Consider the following 14,835-nt stretch of genomic DNA (forward strand, 5'->3'; position numbering starts at 1 on the left):
GGAAAACCTGAGCGGTAAGCTGGTCAGCAGTCTCCTTGGCCGTCGGGAGTTTAGGCAGGGCAATAAAGTGGGCGGCCTTGGAAAAGCGGTCCACCATGGTAAGGATCACCGTGTTTCCTTGAGAAGGCGGGAGTCAGTCACGAAGTCCACCGCTTATGGGACCAAGGCCGCCTAGGGACAGCGAGGGGAGACAAGAGCCCAGAGGGCGGTGAGTGGGAGGATTTAGCCCGCGCACATACCTGGCAGGCCAACACGTAGGCCCGGGTGTCTGTGTCCATAGTAGGCCACCAGAAGTGTCGCTTCAGCAGGGAGAGAGTTCGACTCATACCGGGATGGCAGGCAAACTTGGATTTATGGACCCACTCAAGCACCTGGGAACGGACAGAGTCAGGGACAAAAAGTTTACCGGGTGGGCCGTTACCTGGGTCTGGATCGTGAGCCTGGGCCTCCCGGACCATGTCCTCAATCTCCCAACGCACCGCCGCCACCACACAGGAAGGAGGGATGATGGTTTCGGTTGGAGAGGGGCCGTCCTCCAGGGTGAACTGGCGGGAAAGGGCGTCAGGCTTGACATTCCGTGATCCGGGACGGTAGGTGAGAATGAAGTTGAAACGGCTGAAAAACAGGGACCAGCGTGCCTGACGTGAGTTGAGCCGTTTGGCGGACTGTATATATTCCAAATTTTTGTGGTCCGTCCACACCACAAACGGTTGTTCCGCCCCCTCTAGCCAGTGGCGCCACTCCTCCAGGGAGCTTCACGGCGAGGAGTTCCCGGTCCCCCACATCATAGTTGGCCTCGGCCGGGGACAACCGACGTGAGAAGAAGGCGCAGGGGCAGAGGCGGTTATGGGGGTCAAATCTTTGGGACAGCATGGCCCCCACTCCCTGTCGGACGCGTCTACCTCCACCATGAATTGGCGCGAAGGGTCGGGCTGGCGAAGGATGGGGGCGGACGTAAACATTTTCTTAAGCCGGTTGAAGGCCAAGTTCGCCTCAGGTGACCAGGAGAACTGGAGAGAAGGAGAGGTCAGTTTAGTGAGTGGTGATATTACCCAGCTAAAATCCCGTATGAACCGTCTGTAGAAGTTGGCGAAGCCGATGAATCTCTGAAGCTGTTTGCGATTGGAAGGAACTGGCCACTCCGTGACTGCCTGGACCTTCTCCGGGTCTGCCTTCATCTGACCCCGCCCCACTATGAGAAAACTGACCTCCTCAGCGTGGAATTCTCACTTTTCAGCCTTAGCGAACAGCTTGTTCTCCAGGAGGCGCTGGAGGACCTGGTGTACATGGAGAAAAGATCAAGACGTCATCTAAATACACAAAGACAAAGCGGTTTAGAAAGTCACGCAGGACATCATTTATAAGAGCCTGGAATACTGCCGGGGCGTTGGTAAGGCCAAAGGGCATGACCAAGTATTCGAAGTGGCCAAGGGGGGTCTTAAACGCCGTCTTCCACTCGTCCCCCTCCCTTATGCGCACCAAGTGGTAAGCATTCCTAGGTCAAGCTTAGAGAAAATGGTGGCCCCATGGAGAGGAGTGAAGGCAGTCAAGTAGAGGTAACGGGTACTTGTTTTTTACCGTGATGTTGTTCAGGCCCCGGTAATCAATGCAAGGGCGCAAGGACTTGTCTTTCTTGGCTATAAAAAGAACCCCGCACCCACCGGAGACGAAGACGGGCGAATATGCCGGCAGCCAGGGAATCACGGATGTAGTCTTCCATAGACTCTCGCTCGGGCTTGGACAGGTTATACAAACGACTGGAGGGTAAGGGGCACCCGGCAGGAGGTCGATTGCGCAGTCATAAGGGCGGTGCGGGGGTAGGGAAAGTGCTTGTCCTTGCTAAAGACCTCCCCGAGGTCATGATACTCAGCCGGACTGCAGACAGGTTCGGGACGTCCGAAGAGGAACCGGGGTGGAACCGGCCCTCCCCGCGGGGAACATGGGCTCCTCCATCCAGAAACTCTACCCCGGTCCCAATCAAAGGCGGGGTTATGCGTGCGCAGCCAGGGGTAACCCAAAACCAAAGGGGAGGCAGAGGAGGAAAGTACATGGAAACATCGGGTCTCTCGGTGGTTGCTGGATAAGACCACAGTGACGGGCTCCATAATGTGCGTAACGTGGGCCAAGAAACGTCCATTAAGAGCCCGGGTGCTAAGGGGGCGTTCCAAGGACTCCAGTTTGACGCCGAGCTGCTCCGCTAATTGGGCATCGATAAAATCCCTTTCTGCTCCGGAATCCACGAGCGCTAAAACAGGTAAAGTCTCTGAACGAACACACAGGTTGGCGTTGAGCCTCAGTCTATTATTGTTCTCTGGGATGCCAGCCTCACCCACCAGTACTCCCAGTGCTACTGGTGGGTGAAGCTGGCCACAAAATGTCCGTGCTCGCCGCAATAGAGGCACGCTCCAGCCAAGCGGCGCCTCCGTCGACGTTCCTCGGCCGATAGGAGTGTCCGGTCCACTTGCATAGGCTCCTCGGGGAGAGGCGGGGTGGCGCGCGGCTCCGTCGGGTCGGTGGCCGACTCTCTCTCTCTGGCGCGCCCGCAGCCGGTTGTCAATCCGGTGGGTCAGAGTGATAAGGGCGCGTAAGTCAGGGGGTTCGTCGCGAGACACCAATTCGTCCTTCAGGTGCTCGTTAAGCCCCCGTAAAAAGGCACACGAAGCGCACTATCCGTCCAGTCCACTTGCGTGCGTCCAGAACTCGATGGTGTAGTCCGCCACCGTCCGGGACCCCTGGTCAAGATCAGCAGCCGGGAGCCGCATTGGCCTGATAGTGCGGGTGATCAAAAACCAGTTTGAAGGCGAAATAAAGTCATTAAAGTTCATATTGTCTATCAGTGTGTTTGCCAATCGTGCCTCTGCCCACTGGAGAGCCCTTCCCGGAGTAATCCGCAAATGTAACGGATCTTGGAGGCCTCTGAATTAAAACAAGTGGGGCACTGCTGGAACAGGAACATACATTGGAACAAAAACCCCGGCAGAGGCTGGGCTGACCTGAATATGGCTCCGGTCCGTGCCTCTCGACTCCGGAGGGCGCGGCGGCGCTCCGGACACAGCAGATGGGGCAGCAAGTAGCACTGCAACTTGATTGGTAAGCTGGGCCACTTGTTGAGTTAAAGTCTGATTAAAATCCAGCAAGGTCCGGATGGATTGTTCATGTTGTCCAATAATCACACCCTGGTGGGAACACGCTTGTCGTAGTGACTGGTCTGGGCCCGAGTCCGCTTGGTCCATGTTCAGGCCAGACCGTTCTGTCGTAACGGCAGGTACAGGAGCGGACCAAGGAATGCAGACTCGGGGCAATTTTACAGTGTTTATTAACAGTTTGTGAAATAATAAGAGTCAATAGTTCATTAAACACACGGGAGGCGAACCAGGCACGCGGAGTGTTGAGTGGAAACGGGGAACACCAGGACCAGACGAAGACGAGGGGTAGACTGTACCGGAGCTGGAGTGCAGGGTCAGGAGCAGGAGCGAGCGAGGAAGCATGAATCTGGGAAACAGCAAAATCCAGTAAGACACGAATAGGCAGGTAACGGGATACAAACTTGAGCTGGAACATTCACGTTTACATGCGGACGGTCTGGCTCCGAGTGTCATCTGCCAAGCCCTCATATACTCGACAGCAGGTGGTGATGATTGTGCTCATGCTCTCCAGGTGCGCACGGGAGGAGTAGGAACTCCGCCCAGCTCCGGATTCAGACAGGTAGGGGAGGGGGAAAGCACACAGGGAGACAGACAATGCAGGCATCATGACATTAAAGGAAAAAAGACACAGTTAATACAATCACAACTGAACCTGAGTTGCCAGTTTCTTTCCCCTCATTTACATCAACTCCGTCACATCTCCAGTCAGAGATCCATGTCTCTGTCGTAATGAGTACAATGTATTAAAAGTAAATCAGAAGGTTTACACCACTGCATCACATACAGTGAGGCAAATAAGTATTTGAACACCCTTTGATTTTGCAAGTTCTCCCACTTAGAAATCATGGAGGGGTCTCAAATTTTCATCTTAGGTGCATGTCCACTGTGAGAGACATAATCTAAAAAAAAAATCGGGAAATCAGATTGTATGATTTAAAAAAAAAAATTATTTGTATGTTACTGCTGGAAATAAGTATTTGAACACTTGAGAAAATCAATGTTAACATTTGGTACAGTAGCCTTTGTTTGCAATTACAAAGGTAAAACGTTTTTTGGCCTATTCTTCCACACAGATCTTCTCTAGATCAGTCAGGTTTCTGGGCTGTCGCTGAGAAACACGGAGTTTGAGCTCCCTCCAAAGATTTTCTATTGGGTTTAGGTCTGGAGACTGGCTAGACCATTCCAGAACCTTGATATACTTCTTACAGAGCCACTCCTTGGTTATTCTGGTTGTGTGCTTCGGGTCATTGTCATAATGGAAGACACAGCCATGGTCCATCTTCAATGCTCTAACTGAGGGAAGGAGGTTGTTCCCCAAAATCTCGCAATACATGGCCCCCGGTCATCCTCTCCTTAATACAGTGCAGTCGTCCTGTCCCATGTGCAGAAAAAAACCCTCAAAGCATGATGCTACCACCCCCATGCTTCACAGTAGGGATGGTGTTCTTTGGATGGTACTCATCATTCTTCTTCCTCTAAACACGGTGAGTGGAATTAAGACCAAAAAGTTCTATTTTGGTCTCATCTGACCACATGACTTTCTCTCATGACTCCTCTGGATCATCCAAATGGTCACTGGCAAACTTTAGACGGGGCTGGACATGTGCTGGTTTAAGCAGGGGAACCTTCCATGCCATGCATGATTTTGAACCATGACGTCTTAGAGTAGTACTAACAATAACCCTGGAAACGGTGGCCCCAGCTCTTTTCAGGTCATTCACCAGCTCCTCCTGTGTAGTTCTGGTTTGATTCCTCACCTTTCTTAGGATCATTGAGACCCCACAAGGTAAGATCTTGCATGGAGCCCCAGTCTGAGGGAGATTGACAGTCATGTTTAGCTTCTTTCATTTTCTAATAATTGCTCCAACAGTGGATCTTTTTTCACCAAGCTGCTTGGCAATTGCCCCATAGCCCTTTCCAGCCTTGTGGAGGTCTACAATTTTGTCTCTTGTGCATTTTTACAGTTCTTTGGTCTTGGCTATGTTAGTAGTTGGAGTCTTACTGATTGTATTATTTAAAAAATCATACAATGTGATTTCCAGATTATTATTTTTTTGATGATGTCTCTCACAGTGGACATGCACCTAAGATGAAAATTTCAGACCCCTCCATGTTTCTAAGTGGGAGAACTTGCAAATCACAGGGTGTTCAAATGCCTCACTGAATGTTAGGCAAGTCTACAGCTAAATTAGTTGGCCAAGATATTATTTGTAGGTGGATTTCGGTTTTGCTCGCATCTCTCGTGGAGATATTTAAGATTTATCACATAAAAGTCATGAAATGTATACAAAAACCAGAGCACACTGCCTCTACCAGCGTATACGACTTTACTTACTCTACTTTCATTTCACTGTCACTGTGGAGCACTTGTTGAATGTCGAGGGAGAAAAGCATGCTGGCTTTGTGGATTTACAAGAAGAACAGCGAATATAGGAGCAGAGGGTGAGCAGAGGAGAGGACAGAGGAGTGGAGGATGAGCAAAGGGGAGGAGAGCTCACATCCGGCTGAGGTATGTCTCTGCATTCTCTGCTCTTTAGCACATGTAGGCTAAATGCAAACTGTTGTTTCACCACTGTGTTATCTATTGCCATACAGCCGTTTCACACATGCCGGGGTTGGACTAAATGAGGTGTTAACCTGCAGATAGAGGACACATATAAGTTTTTGTCATTCTCAGTATATGGACAGAGCATGCCTCGTGTGAAAGCTCAGAACCTCCAGAATTCACTCACTGAGCTGCAGAGGCAGAACTAGCATTGATTAATGATTGAGTGGAGGTGCTGGAATTTAGGTAGGTATGAGTCAAATCAGAGTGAGGCCAAATTCATTAAATGCGGCTAGAGAGGCTCTTTTCCTTATTGACCCGGAGGTGTGTCATCGTCGGCTATGACAAGGACCATCTGATTTGATCAGTGAAGGTAGGAAAGAGTATGGAAAGGAACAATTATCTTTCCACCCATAGCTCCTTTAGCATAGGGACCTCATGAGGTTCCTAAGCAGCAGTAAGGAGCTATGAGGCATCCCACAATTCACTGCATACATACTAATTTACAAGTGTTATTAATTAAAATCTTCATCTTAAATAAGATAATCTTTACAACATATTAAGCATAACCACTACAGGGCCACATCAGCCTTATATTACAATGTGTTTAATGCACCTTTGTGCATATTTGTTTACATTTTACAGATACAAAACCTGACACATGGCCAATTTGCATAAACTATAAGCATTAAAAAAAAACAGCTGCCCCTTGTGCCTTTGATGTGGTCAGCTGGCCCAAAACTTTTATACTGCTAAGCCTGCCGCAATAGCAAATTTTGTGTGTGATATATTGGTGAAAAATAGATACACAATAAATGATAAGATTGAAACAAATTTATGTCACTGACATAATAATCCTAAAGTAAAATTATCTCCCAAAAGTATTCTAAATGCACAATATGGTTAAAAAACATTATCTGCAATAAATAAATAGCAGAAAGGAAATTTTCCCCACTTACACTTACATACTAAGAAAAAGTAACCAAGATAAATACTGACCCCTGAACGATATAGTAATTATTATGACATGCCTACATATTGCCCCTTAAGAAGGGCTTTACCTTGTTGATGGTCTGCTGGGACACAGAGGCTGTGGACAGTTGTTCCTCCAGTTCCACTGCCTTTGTTCTCTCGTCCTTCAACTGTCTCCTCAGTTCCTCCACACGGAGCAGCAGACCTCCGTGACTGTCCTCCAGAGAGCGCTGGCTCTGCACACAGCACACTATCAGAACAGACCACTCACGTACACATGCCTCAGAGACACATGCACACACCACAGAGACACGTGCACGTGACTCAGAGGCGTGTGCACATGTCTCTGAGGTGTGTGCATTTGCCTCATGCATGAGACATAAAACATGCCTTACCTCCTCCAGTTGTTTCTCAAAGGCCTGGAGACAATAGCGGGACACAGAGAAATTAGTACTTTGATAATATTGTATGGTTTGGTATGTTTTTTTTGGTTTTTTTTTTATTATCTAAACCTGGCCTAAACCAGGACTGAACCAGAACTTAACCCGGACTGACCTACTAAACCAGGTCTAAATCAATCTTCATGTACAGTACCCTCCTAAAGCAGATCCATAACAGGAATAGGTGTAACCCGGGCCTTCATGTACTAGTACGGGTCTGAACCAGGTCTACATGTAAAGTACCTGGTGCAGGTGGGCCAGTCTCTCCTCTGTAAACCTCAGAGCTGTACTCTTGTCTGACAGCTGCTTCTGCACTCGCACCAGCTCCACGTTCTCTCGGATCGTCTGTCTGAACATACCACATGTAAAGGACACAATACGGGTTATTTAAAAACATGTCCGTAAATATGCATGTCCAAAACTTTGTCATGCACCAACCTGTGTGTCTGGGCCTGTGTCCTCCTGATGTCCTGCAGCTCTCTGTCCCTGTCTCTCAGAGTGTCCCGTAGTGTCTGTGCCGCCATCTCCAACTGGGCCATCCGCAGCTGTTCTGCCCCACTGCTGCCACTGGAGGACAGAGGACAAAGGGGAGAGGAGGAGACAGAAAACATGAGATAGAGGGTAGAAAGCAGAGGACAGAATAAACCAGCTGATGCCCCCCATGGTCACACTGAGCACCTACAGCCTGTCGGACTGGTCCAGAGCAGGGCCATAGCGAGCGGGAGCCGTGTGGGTGGCTCTACAGGCTCCTGCTTCTGCATCAAAACTCCTCACTGCAGAAGAAAGCACAACACACCTCCTCAGTTTGTTTACATGCATGCCAGGAAAACTGGATAACTGGCCTAGTCCAATTTAAACCACAGAATTGTGCAGCTATTTAAGTCTGTGGGTTTGGCTAGGGCTATTTTTATTTTAACCTATTGATTTTATAATAATCCTATAAAAAGTACTGAATTTTGGTGACTAATCTTCATAAGCAAAGCCTTTTTCTGTCATGATGCCTGCATTTTCTGTCCTCCTGTGTTCTTCCCCCTCCCCTACCTGTCTGCCTGGAGCTGGGCGGAGTTCCTTACTCCTCCCGCGCGCACCTGGAGCGCATCAGCGCAATTACCTCCACCTGCTGCCGAGTATATGAGGGCTCGGCAGAAGACACTCGGGGCCAGACCGTCCGCGTGTCAACATTCCTGCTTGTCTGCCCGCCTACACCCTGTTCCCAGGACCATCTCAGACCATACATGCGGGGCCAGACTCTCCGCATGTCCACATCCTGTCTCCTGCACTGCTCCAGCTCCCGCACTCCCAGCTCCGCTCCCGCCTGGTTTCCCTGACCTGGTATGGTACTGTTTCACCTTGTCTCCTGCACACTACGCCCCTGGACCTCGCCCTGCACTCTGCACCTCGCTCCGGCGCCGTACTGCGCGCTCCGCTCCTGGATCCTGCCCTCCGCTGGATTAATTATTGTGTTTGAACTGAATTTCACCATTTTGTAAATAAACACTGTAAATCTGCCCCAAGTCTGCAAGTCTTTGGTCCTCCCAACCCCACCGGTTACGACATTTTCAGACACTCTTGTGAGTTGGGTCACTGAATCCTGGCAACCCTGGTGCATGTAAACCCAGGAACAGACTCTAGGGGATTCATTCAACTGCACAGGGTTAGAAACAGCCAGGAAAATGTTGGAAGTTGGATGTGCACTCATACAATGTATAAAGATTATATATATGGTACTGGCATATTTTAGACCAGCAGTGATGACAACTACAGTCCCTCCTCCGTTCATTGTTTTGGTCTGCTACAAATACGTTATTAATTGCTGATAAGAATCACTATATAACCACACTTTTGGAAGATATAGATAAGCAACATCTCATTTACGTTGAGCATTTTATTTTCAGACATGCTACAAACTGTGTTACTCACAAGTTATTTGCTCTATGCAACACAAATAAGCATATTGAAGCTCTGGCAATATTTACTTTCACTTTCAAATTGCATGTAAACATAATGTAGAGACATTCAACTGCACCAGCAGGAAAGATTCAGGAAAATATTTTAGTCTAAATATGTTTGGGTATTTACTGACTTGTTGTCGATAAGCAGTGATTTTTAGTAGCTTGTGGTGACTTTTATGGATGTTTGGACATCAATATTTGGTTGATAACAATTTAATAATGCCACTTTTTATACAAATTACACTGCAATTACTACATTTACTTTAACTGGCATATTAAATGCATACTGAATTCAAATTAGAGAAGCCTTTATTACTATTTGCATATAATGGACTGTATTTGACATCCTGTTTGTACAAACAATTTTGTGGGCTATTTGTTTCTTCCCAGTTTTGTCCTAATCCTACACCTCATTTATGCAGCTGAGTTGTCAGTATTATTAAATCTTTAATTATCTTTATGCTTCTTGAAACCATATAAGGGACATATAACAGCTCTACAGATATGTAATACACTTACTGCACAAAATATATATTTATGAAAAGATACTAACAGTGAGATGTTGTTTTCACCTTTGCGGTAGCGGTGTGTAGGCCCTCCCAACTCCAGGAGGTGCTGCTTGGCCAGGCTTAGTCGGTTGTGCAGCAGCTGCTTCTGTCCCTCCAGCAGAACCACACGGCCCTCCAGCTCTTGGATGGTGTCCTCCAGGTCCCTCTCCCGGATCCCACTCGAGCAGGGACGGGCTTGTCGAGCCCGGGACAGCCTGATGGACATCCTGAGACAAAGGAGAAGACTTCTTATTTAAGAAGATATTATGATTTTGCTTGTATTTATTTATCAGTTTTATTACTTTTTTACGGACTCTGTACAGGACTTTGGAAACAGTTTTGTTGGTAAAATGTGCTGTATGAATAAATTGTATTGTTTACATGTGAACATGCACAGAAAACACAGTATGCTATTGATTCAATTTTTGTCTCTTCTGTCAGACTACTCCTCTCCCAGTCTTCAATATGGATCTATAATAAGAACTGGATTTGATTAGTGGCCGCTCCATAGGTACTGCAGCTCCTGGGAGCTCTGGCTCAAATATAATTCTCCCAAAGAGCAGTGTATTTTTGAGGAATTCAAACTGCCCCTTTTCTGTGGGACAGGGCATTCACAGCTTTCACAAAAGGTGAATTTTGTAAGGATTGTCCTCTATTTTCACAATATGAACTTTTTAAAAATTTGAAATCCTCAAAGCGCCTAAAAGTTAGTGTTGTAGGATTTAGCCTAGCCCCGCTCTGAGCCCTCACTAGCTCCACTTGTTCAGAACTGATTACCTCTTGCAGTTAACACAAATGTGTTAATGCATTTCTTGAGATTCATTCACAACCCCTCATTCACCTCCCCACCCCCTTATCAAAGTTTCATGTTTACATTCATTTTAGAAATCTTATCCAAATCAGACAATGCCAGAGATTGGTTTTCCTGGCGTGCATTTAAACGTAGTAAGTTTGGGGAGTAGGGTCAAAGAGGACTTGTATGCGAGAAAGTACCGTTGGATCCTCTGCTCCTGAGACCGGCTGTGCTGTTTAAGCACACTGTTCTCCTCCTGCAGCTGCAGACACAGCTCCTCCAGCTGGTCCCGGGGAGCCCGGAACACTCGCTGAGGGTCCACTGCACATCAACACAACAGTGAAAAATACTAACTGGCTAACTGGCATATTTGCATTGAATTATTTAAGGGCTCTATACATGACATGATTTTTTTGTGTATTTGAGCAGAATTGGTCATAATATATCTATTCTACTGTGTACTGTGTGCATCTAATTAGGCCCGAGCCCCTACAGGGCGTAGGGCCTATTGCTTCCGCAACGATGAGTGTGAAGCACTCATCGTTGCAGACTGTCTTCACGAAGTTGCGCGCGAAGCGCGCAACTTCGTGGCAGCACCGCGACCTTGCACAGACTCCTGTGTCCTAGCAACCCATGCCGTAGGCATGGGTTTTCATATTTGTTGTTGCTAGCATGTCAGCGTCAACATCGAGTCAATGGGCGAAGCCCATTGACTCGATGTTGACGCTGACATGCGTTAACAGGAGTCAATAGGAGGAGTCGTCCCCCATCGCCCCCTGCACAGACTCCTGTGTCCTAGCAACCCATGCCGTAGGCATGGGACATGCATATTTGTTCTTGCTAGCATGTCAGCGTCAACATTGAGTCAATGGGCTTCGCCCATTGACTCAATGTTGACGCTGACGCAGCGCGAAGCGCTCATGTTCCCAAACACACTCCTGGCATCGAGCCCTATCCAAGCACCCATGCCGCAGGCATGGGCCATACTTGTTACTGCTAAAATGAATGGAAGTCAATGGGAGGTCAATGGCGGACCCCGACGTCATGGCGAATGACGAGCGCTAACGCGCTCGTCATTCGCCATTGACCCCACGGTGACGTGGGGAAAGTCGAGAGCTTTCAAAAAACGTATAATATGCCATTGTAATGTTATCGGATATATTGTTTTTGCTAAAAATATTATTATTTTTTTAATTTTTTTTTTTATTCTTCTGCTCTTTGAGCAGTAATTTGACCCCCTGAACATATTCAAAAACTCACCAAATTTTGCCCAAAATTCAGGTCTGGCGAAAAATTAATTTTTTTATGTGGTGCATCATTGGGCATAAAAAAATGGCGCGACAGCGCCCCCTGCAAAAGTCAAAATGCATTGCGTCAATGGGAGACGTCCCAACGTCAACGTTGCCGTAGAGCCACGAAATTCGGTACACGCATTGTTCAAGTGATGCCAAAAAAAAAAGATTATTATGGCCACGCCCTCGGACGCACCGGAAGTCGGCCATCTTGGATTGAAAATTCCAAAATGCCGAGTCAGCGTTTTCGCTGACGTCGCATTTTCGTCAACTCCTCTGAAGGCGCTTCACCTGCAGGGCTGAAATTGACTGTACACCATCTAGACAAGTGGGGCATCAAAAAGTTATCCAATTTATGATGAAGTCCAAATTTGCTCCCGTTTGCGCATGCAAAGTCCGATTTGGCTCAAATTCGAATCAGTTGTAAAACTTTCGGGCCTAAAGCTACTCATTATCACAGAAACTAAATTGGCGCGATAGCGCCCCCTACAGAACATCTAATAAATTTGTATGGAAGGCCAAAAATTTAGTTTTCCCAAATGTTACCAAATTTGACACAAAATTCCATTGGGTCATCCCAATCAATAAAGTCAACCAGACCCATGTGTTTTTTTGCACCGTGTTGCCATGGCAATGCACCAAAGTGCCAATGTTATCCTAATGGGAAACCTTCCAATTTTTCCCATTCATGGGAAAAATATTAGTTTCATGGAATAATGTGAAATTTGGCACCATGACTCTTCATGTCATCCTGATCAAAAAAGTCAATCAGACCCAAGTCATATTTTTCACTGGGTTGCCATGGTGATGCGCGAAAGCGCCCATGTTATCCTAATGGGAAAATTTCCAAATTTTTGTACATTTCAAAGTCTTATAACGACTTATTACCGTCAACAACGAACATAAAATTTGGCACAGTGATTCTTCAGGTCGTCCCCGACAAAAAAGTCCAACGGGCCAAGTTTGTATTTTGCAGTGTTGCCATGGCGATGCCTGGAAAACCCATGTTTTTGCATTTTGTGCATCAGCACTTCCAATGTGTTTTGACTTGTTTGGTGACAAGTGCAGCCCAAAGCCGCAATAAAAAAGGGACAAGTGGCGCGTTAGCGCCACCCACAGGGAGTGCCGGGTCGGCCGAGTGCGAAGCACGGCCCGCGAGGGCCGTTCGATGCCGCTTGCGGCTTTAATTGTATTTTATTATTTATTTTTTTGTCTAAGGCAAGAGTCTGAAAGGTTAACATGCTACCTGTTAGCATTAACATAACAGCAAAACTCTGACTTCTGAAAATTGTTACTAGTGCTTATAAACTTAATAGCTTGAACAATGAGAATATTTAGAATGCCTTTAAAAGCCCAGTATTACAGTATTACCCAGTATTATTTTTTCTTAAACTTAAAACAGAACTAGTTTATTTTAAACCAAAGTTATTCCTCACTTACACATTCAGAGCATCATTATCATTACAATGAGTTTATAAGCACTTTTCACAACTTTCAGAGAGCAGAGCAGAGTGCCACTGTAACATGTAAAGCTAACAACATTTAGCATGCTAACGCACACTTTCTGATTATCAAACAATAAAATGCTTCATATATCTGTACTGTGGTAAGACATTTTTAAGTCAAGTTCATTGCACAAAATGAAGTACATTGCCTTCATATGCTTAGTCCCTGAAATATATAAATAAAAATATAAACATAAAAAAATAAAATATAAAATAAACATTACTATTTTCTACTAATGTAAAAAACTGTGGTATTTGTGGACTTACACTTAATTCTGGTGTGATGGGGCCTCCTTGTAGCTTTACGATTGCGGACAGAGTCTGTGGATGCAAGAATGAGATGATTTCAGATGGTTTTGTTGTTTTATAGTTTCTACGTTAGGGCTGCAATGATTACTTTAGTAGCTGACTAGTCAGCGATTATTTTATAACTTACATTATACTTCTGTTGTGGAATTTCTAATAGTCAAAAAGTCTTAAAGATATAAAAATAAACAGAGAAGTTGTCTTGAATCAAAGGTCTGGTTTATTGAATCAATTGTGCACAATTGTCAAAGAGCTGTGTCCCTAACGGTGTCATCTCGCCCTCAGCTGACAAATGTAAACAATACAGAGTATTTATACCACCAAAACAATCTTGCCAGTTTGGTCTAATCGAAGTGGCTTTGACGCCAGACACAAAAAACATAACAACATAACAGATAGTATTATGAAGGTTAGGTCAAAATGATCCATAATAATACAAATAAAGATTTATGCTAAAGAATGCCATAACACTTCTATGGAGTTCAACAGTGACCACTTGTTCTGGTCAGGAAGTAAATGCTCAGTTCATTTTCCCATAGACTTTTCAAAAAATTCTAATATTAAGAGTTCAAAGACATCGTGGAGGCTAAACAGGTACGTGGTAACTAATATCCATAATGCAGTTGTTTTTAGAGCAAAAAACACATTTAAAACACAAGATTCTGCAAAATGCTTTAATAACTTGGCACTTTATCAAGTTAAAGAAACAGATTTGAAATAAAATTATAGGTCTTGTGGTCAATAGTTACCACACAGCTGATGAGCCACAAGATTTTTTTTTTTGTGGAAAGGATATGGGAAAAATGAATGAGAAATTTACATCAGGAACCAAGGGGTGGGTAGTCACTGTTGAACTCCATTGTACATTGAGACTTTTTGAATACATTATCGTTATCAGCCAAATAAAGGTTGAAATATACTGACTGAAAGCTTTCAAGATTTAGGTACAGCAGGTGAACTAACCTGGCACAGCTGGCATCAGTTCCCTCAGACCTACGTCTCTCACTGGGACATCCCCTGCTGTCTCGTCCACTACTGGAGACATGACGTGCCCTTCTCAGCCAATCACAGAGCAGCAAGGACCACAGACCAGTGTATCTACTACCAAACAAAAAACAGCAGTCACTGTCACCTGCTTGTCTCCATGCTGATGCTACTACATTCCCTGGAATGTTCCACAATATGCATTCAACTTTTATAGATATATATATTTTCCCCCTTCATTTACAGATATATTAATTGCTAAATAAAAACAAACAAACATGCATTCTTAAAGAGGGGGTATTTTACTCCAAGGGGTATTAACTGCTAACACATAACATATTTACCATATTAC

General features: G+C 45.7%; 1 protein-coding gene across 1 annotated transcript in view; it reads right to left on the bottom strand.

The window, feature by feature from the left end:
- Positions 1-14,544, bottom strand: part of rpgrip1 (RPGR interacting protein 1) — a 42,750-nt gene extending 28,206 nt beyond the window's left edge. Inside the window, exons 1-9 of the mRNA XM_055228882.1 lie at positions 14,463-14,544; positions 13,461-13,514; positions 10,597-10,717; positions 9,628-9,830; positions 7,786-7,876; positions 7,538-7,670; positions 7,347-7,448; positions 7,059-7,082; positions 6,753-6,899 (exon numbers count right to left, since the gene is read on the bottom strand). Coding sequence (XP_055084857.1) covers positions 6,753-6,899; positions 7,059-7,082; positions 7,347-7,448; positions 7,538-7,670; positions 7,786-7,876; positions 9,628-9,830; positions 10,597-10,717; positions 13,461-13,514; positions 14,463-14,544 — 957 coding nt within the window. The remainder of the gene's footprint in view (positions 1-6,752; positions 6,900-7,058; positions 7,083-7,346; positions 7,449-7,537; positions 7,671-7,785; positions 7,877-9,627; positions 9,831-10,596; positions 10,718-13,460; positions 13,515-14,462) is intronic.
- Between the last annotated feature and the right edge of the window lie 291 nt (positions 14,545-14,835).

Source organism: Periophthalmus magnuspinnatus, chromosome 18 (assembly GCF_009829125.3).
Source record: "Periophthalmus magnuspinnatus isolate fPerMag1 chromosome 18, fPerMag1.2.pri, whole genome shotgun sequence".
Lineage (NCBI taxonomy): Eukaryota > Metazoa > Chordata > Actinopteri > Gobiiformes > Gobiidae > Periophthalmus > Periophthalmus magnuspinnatus.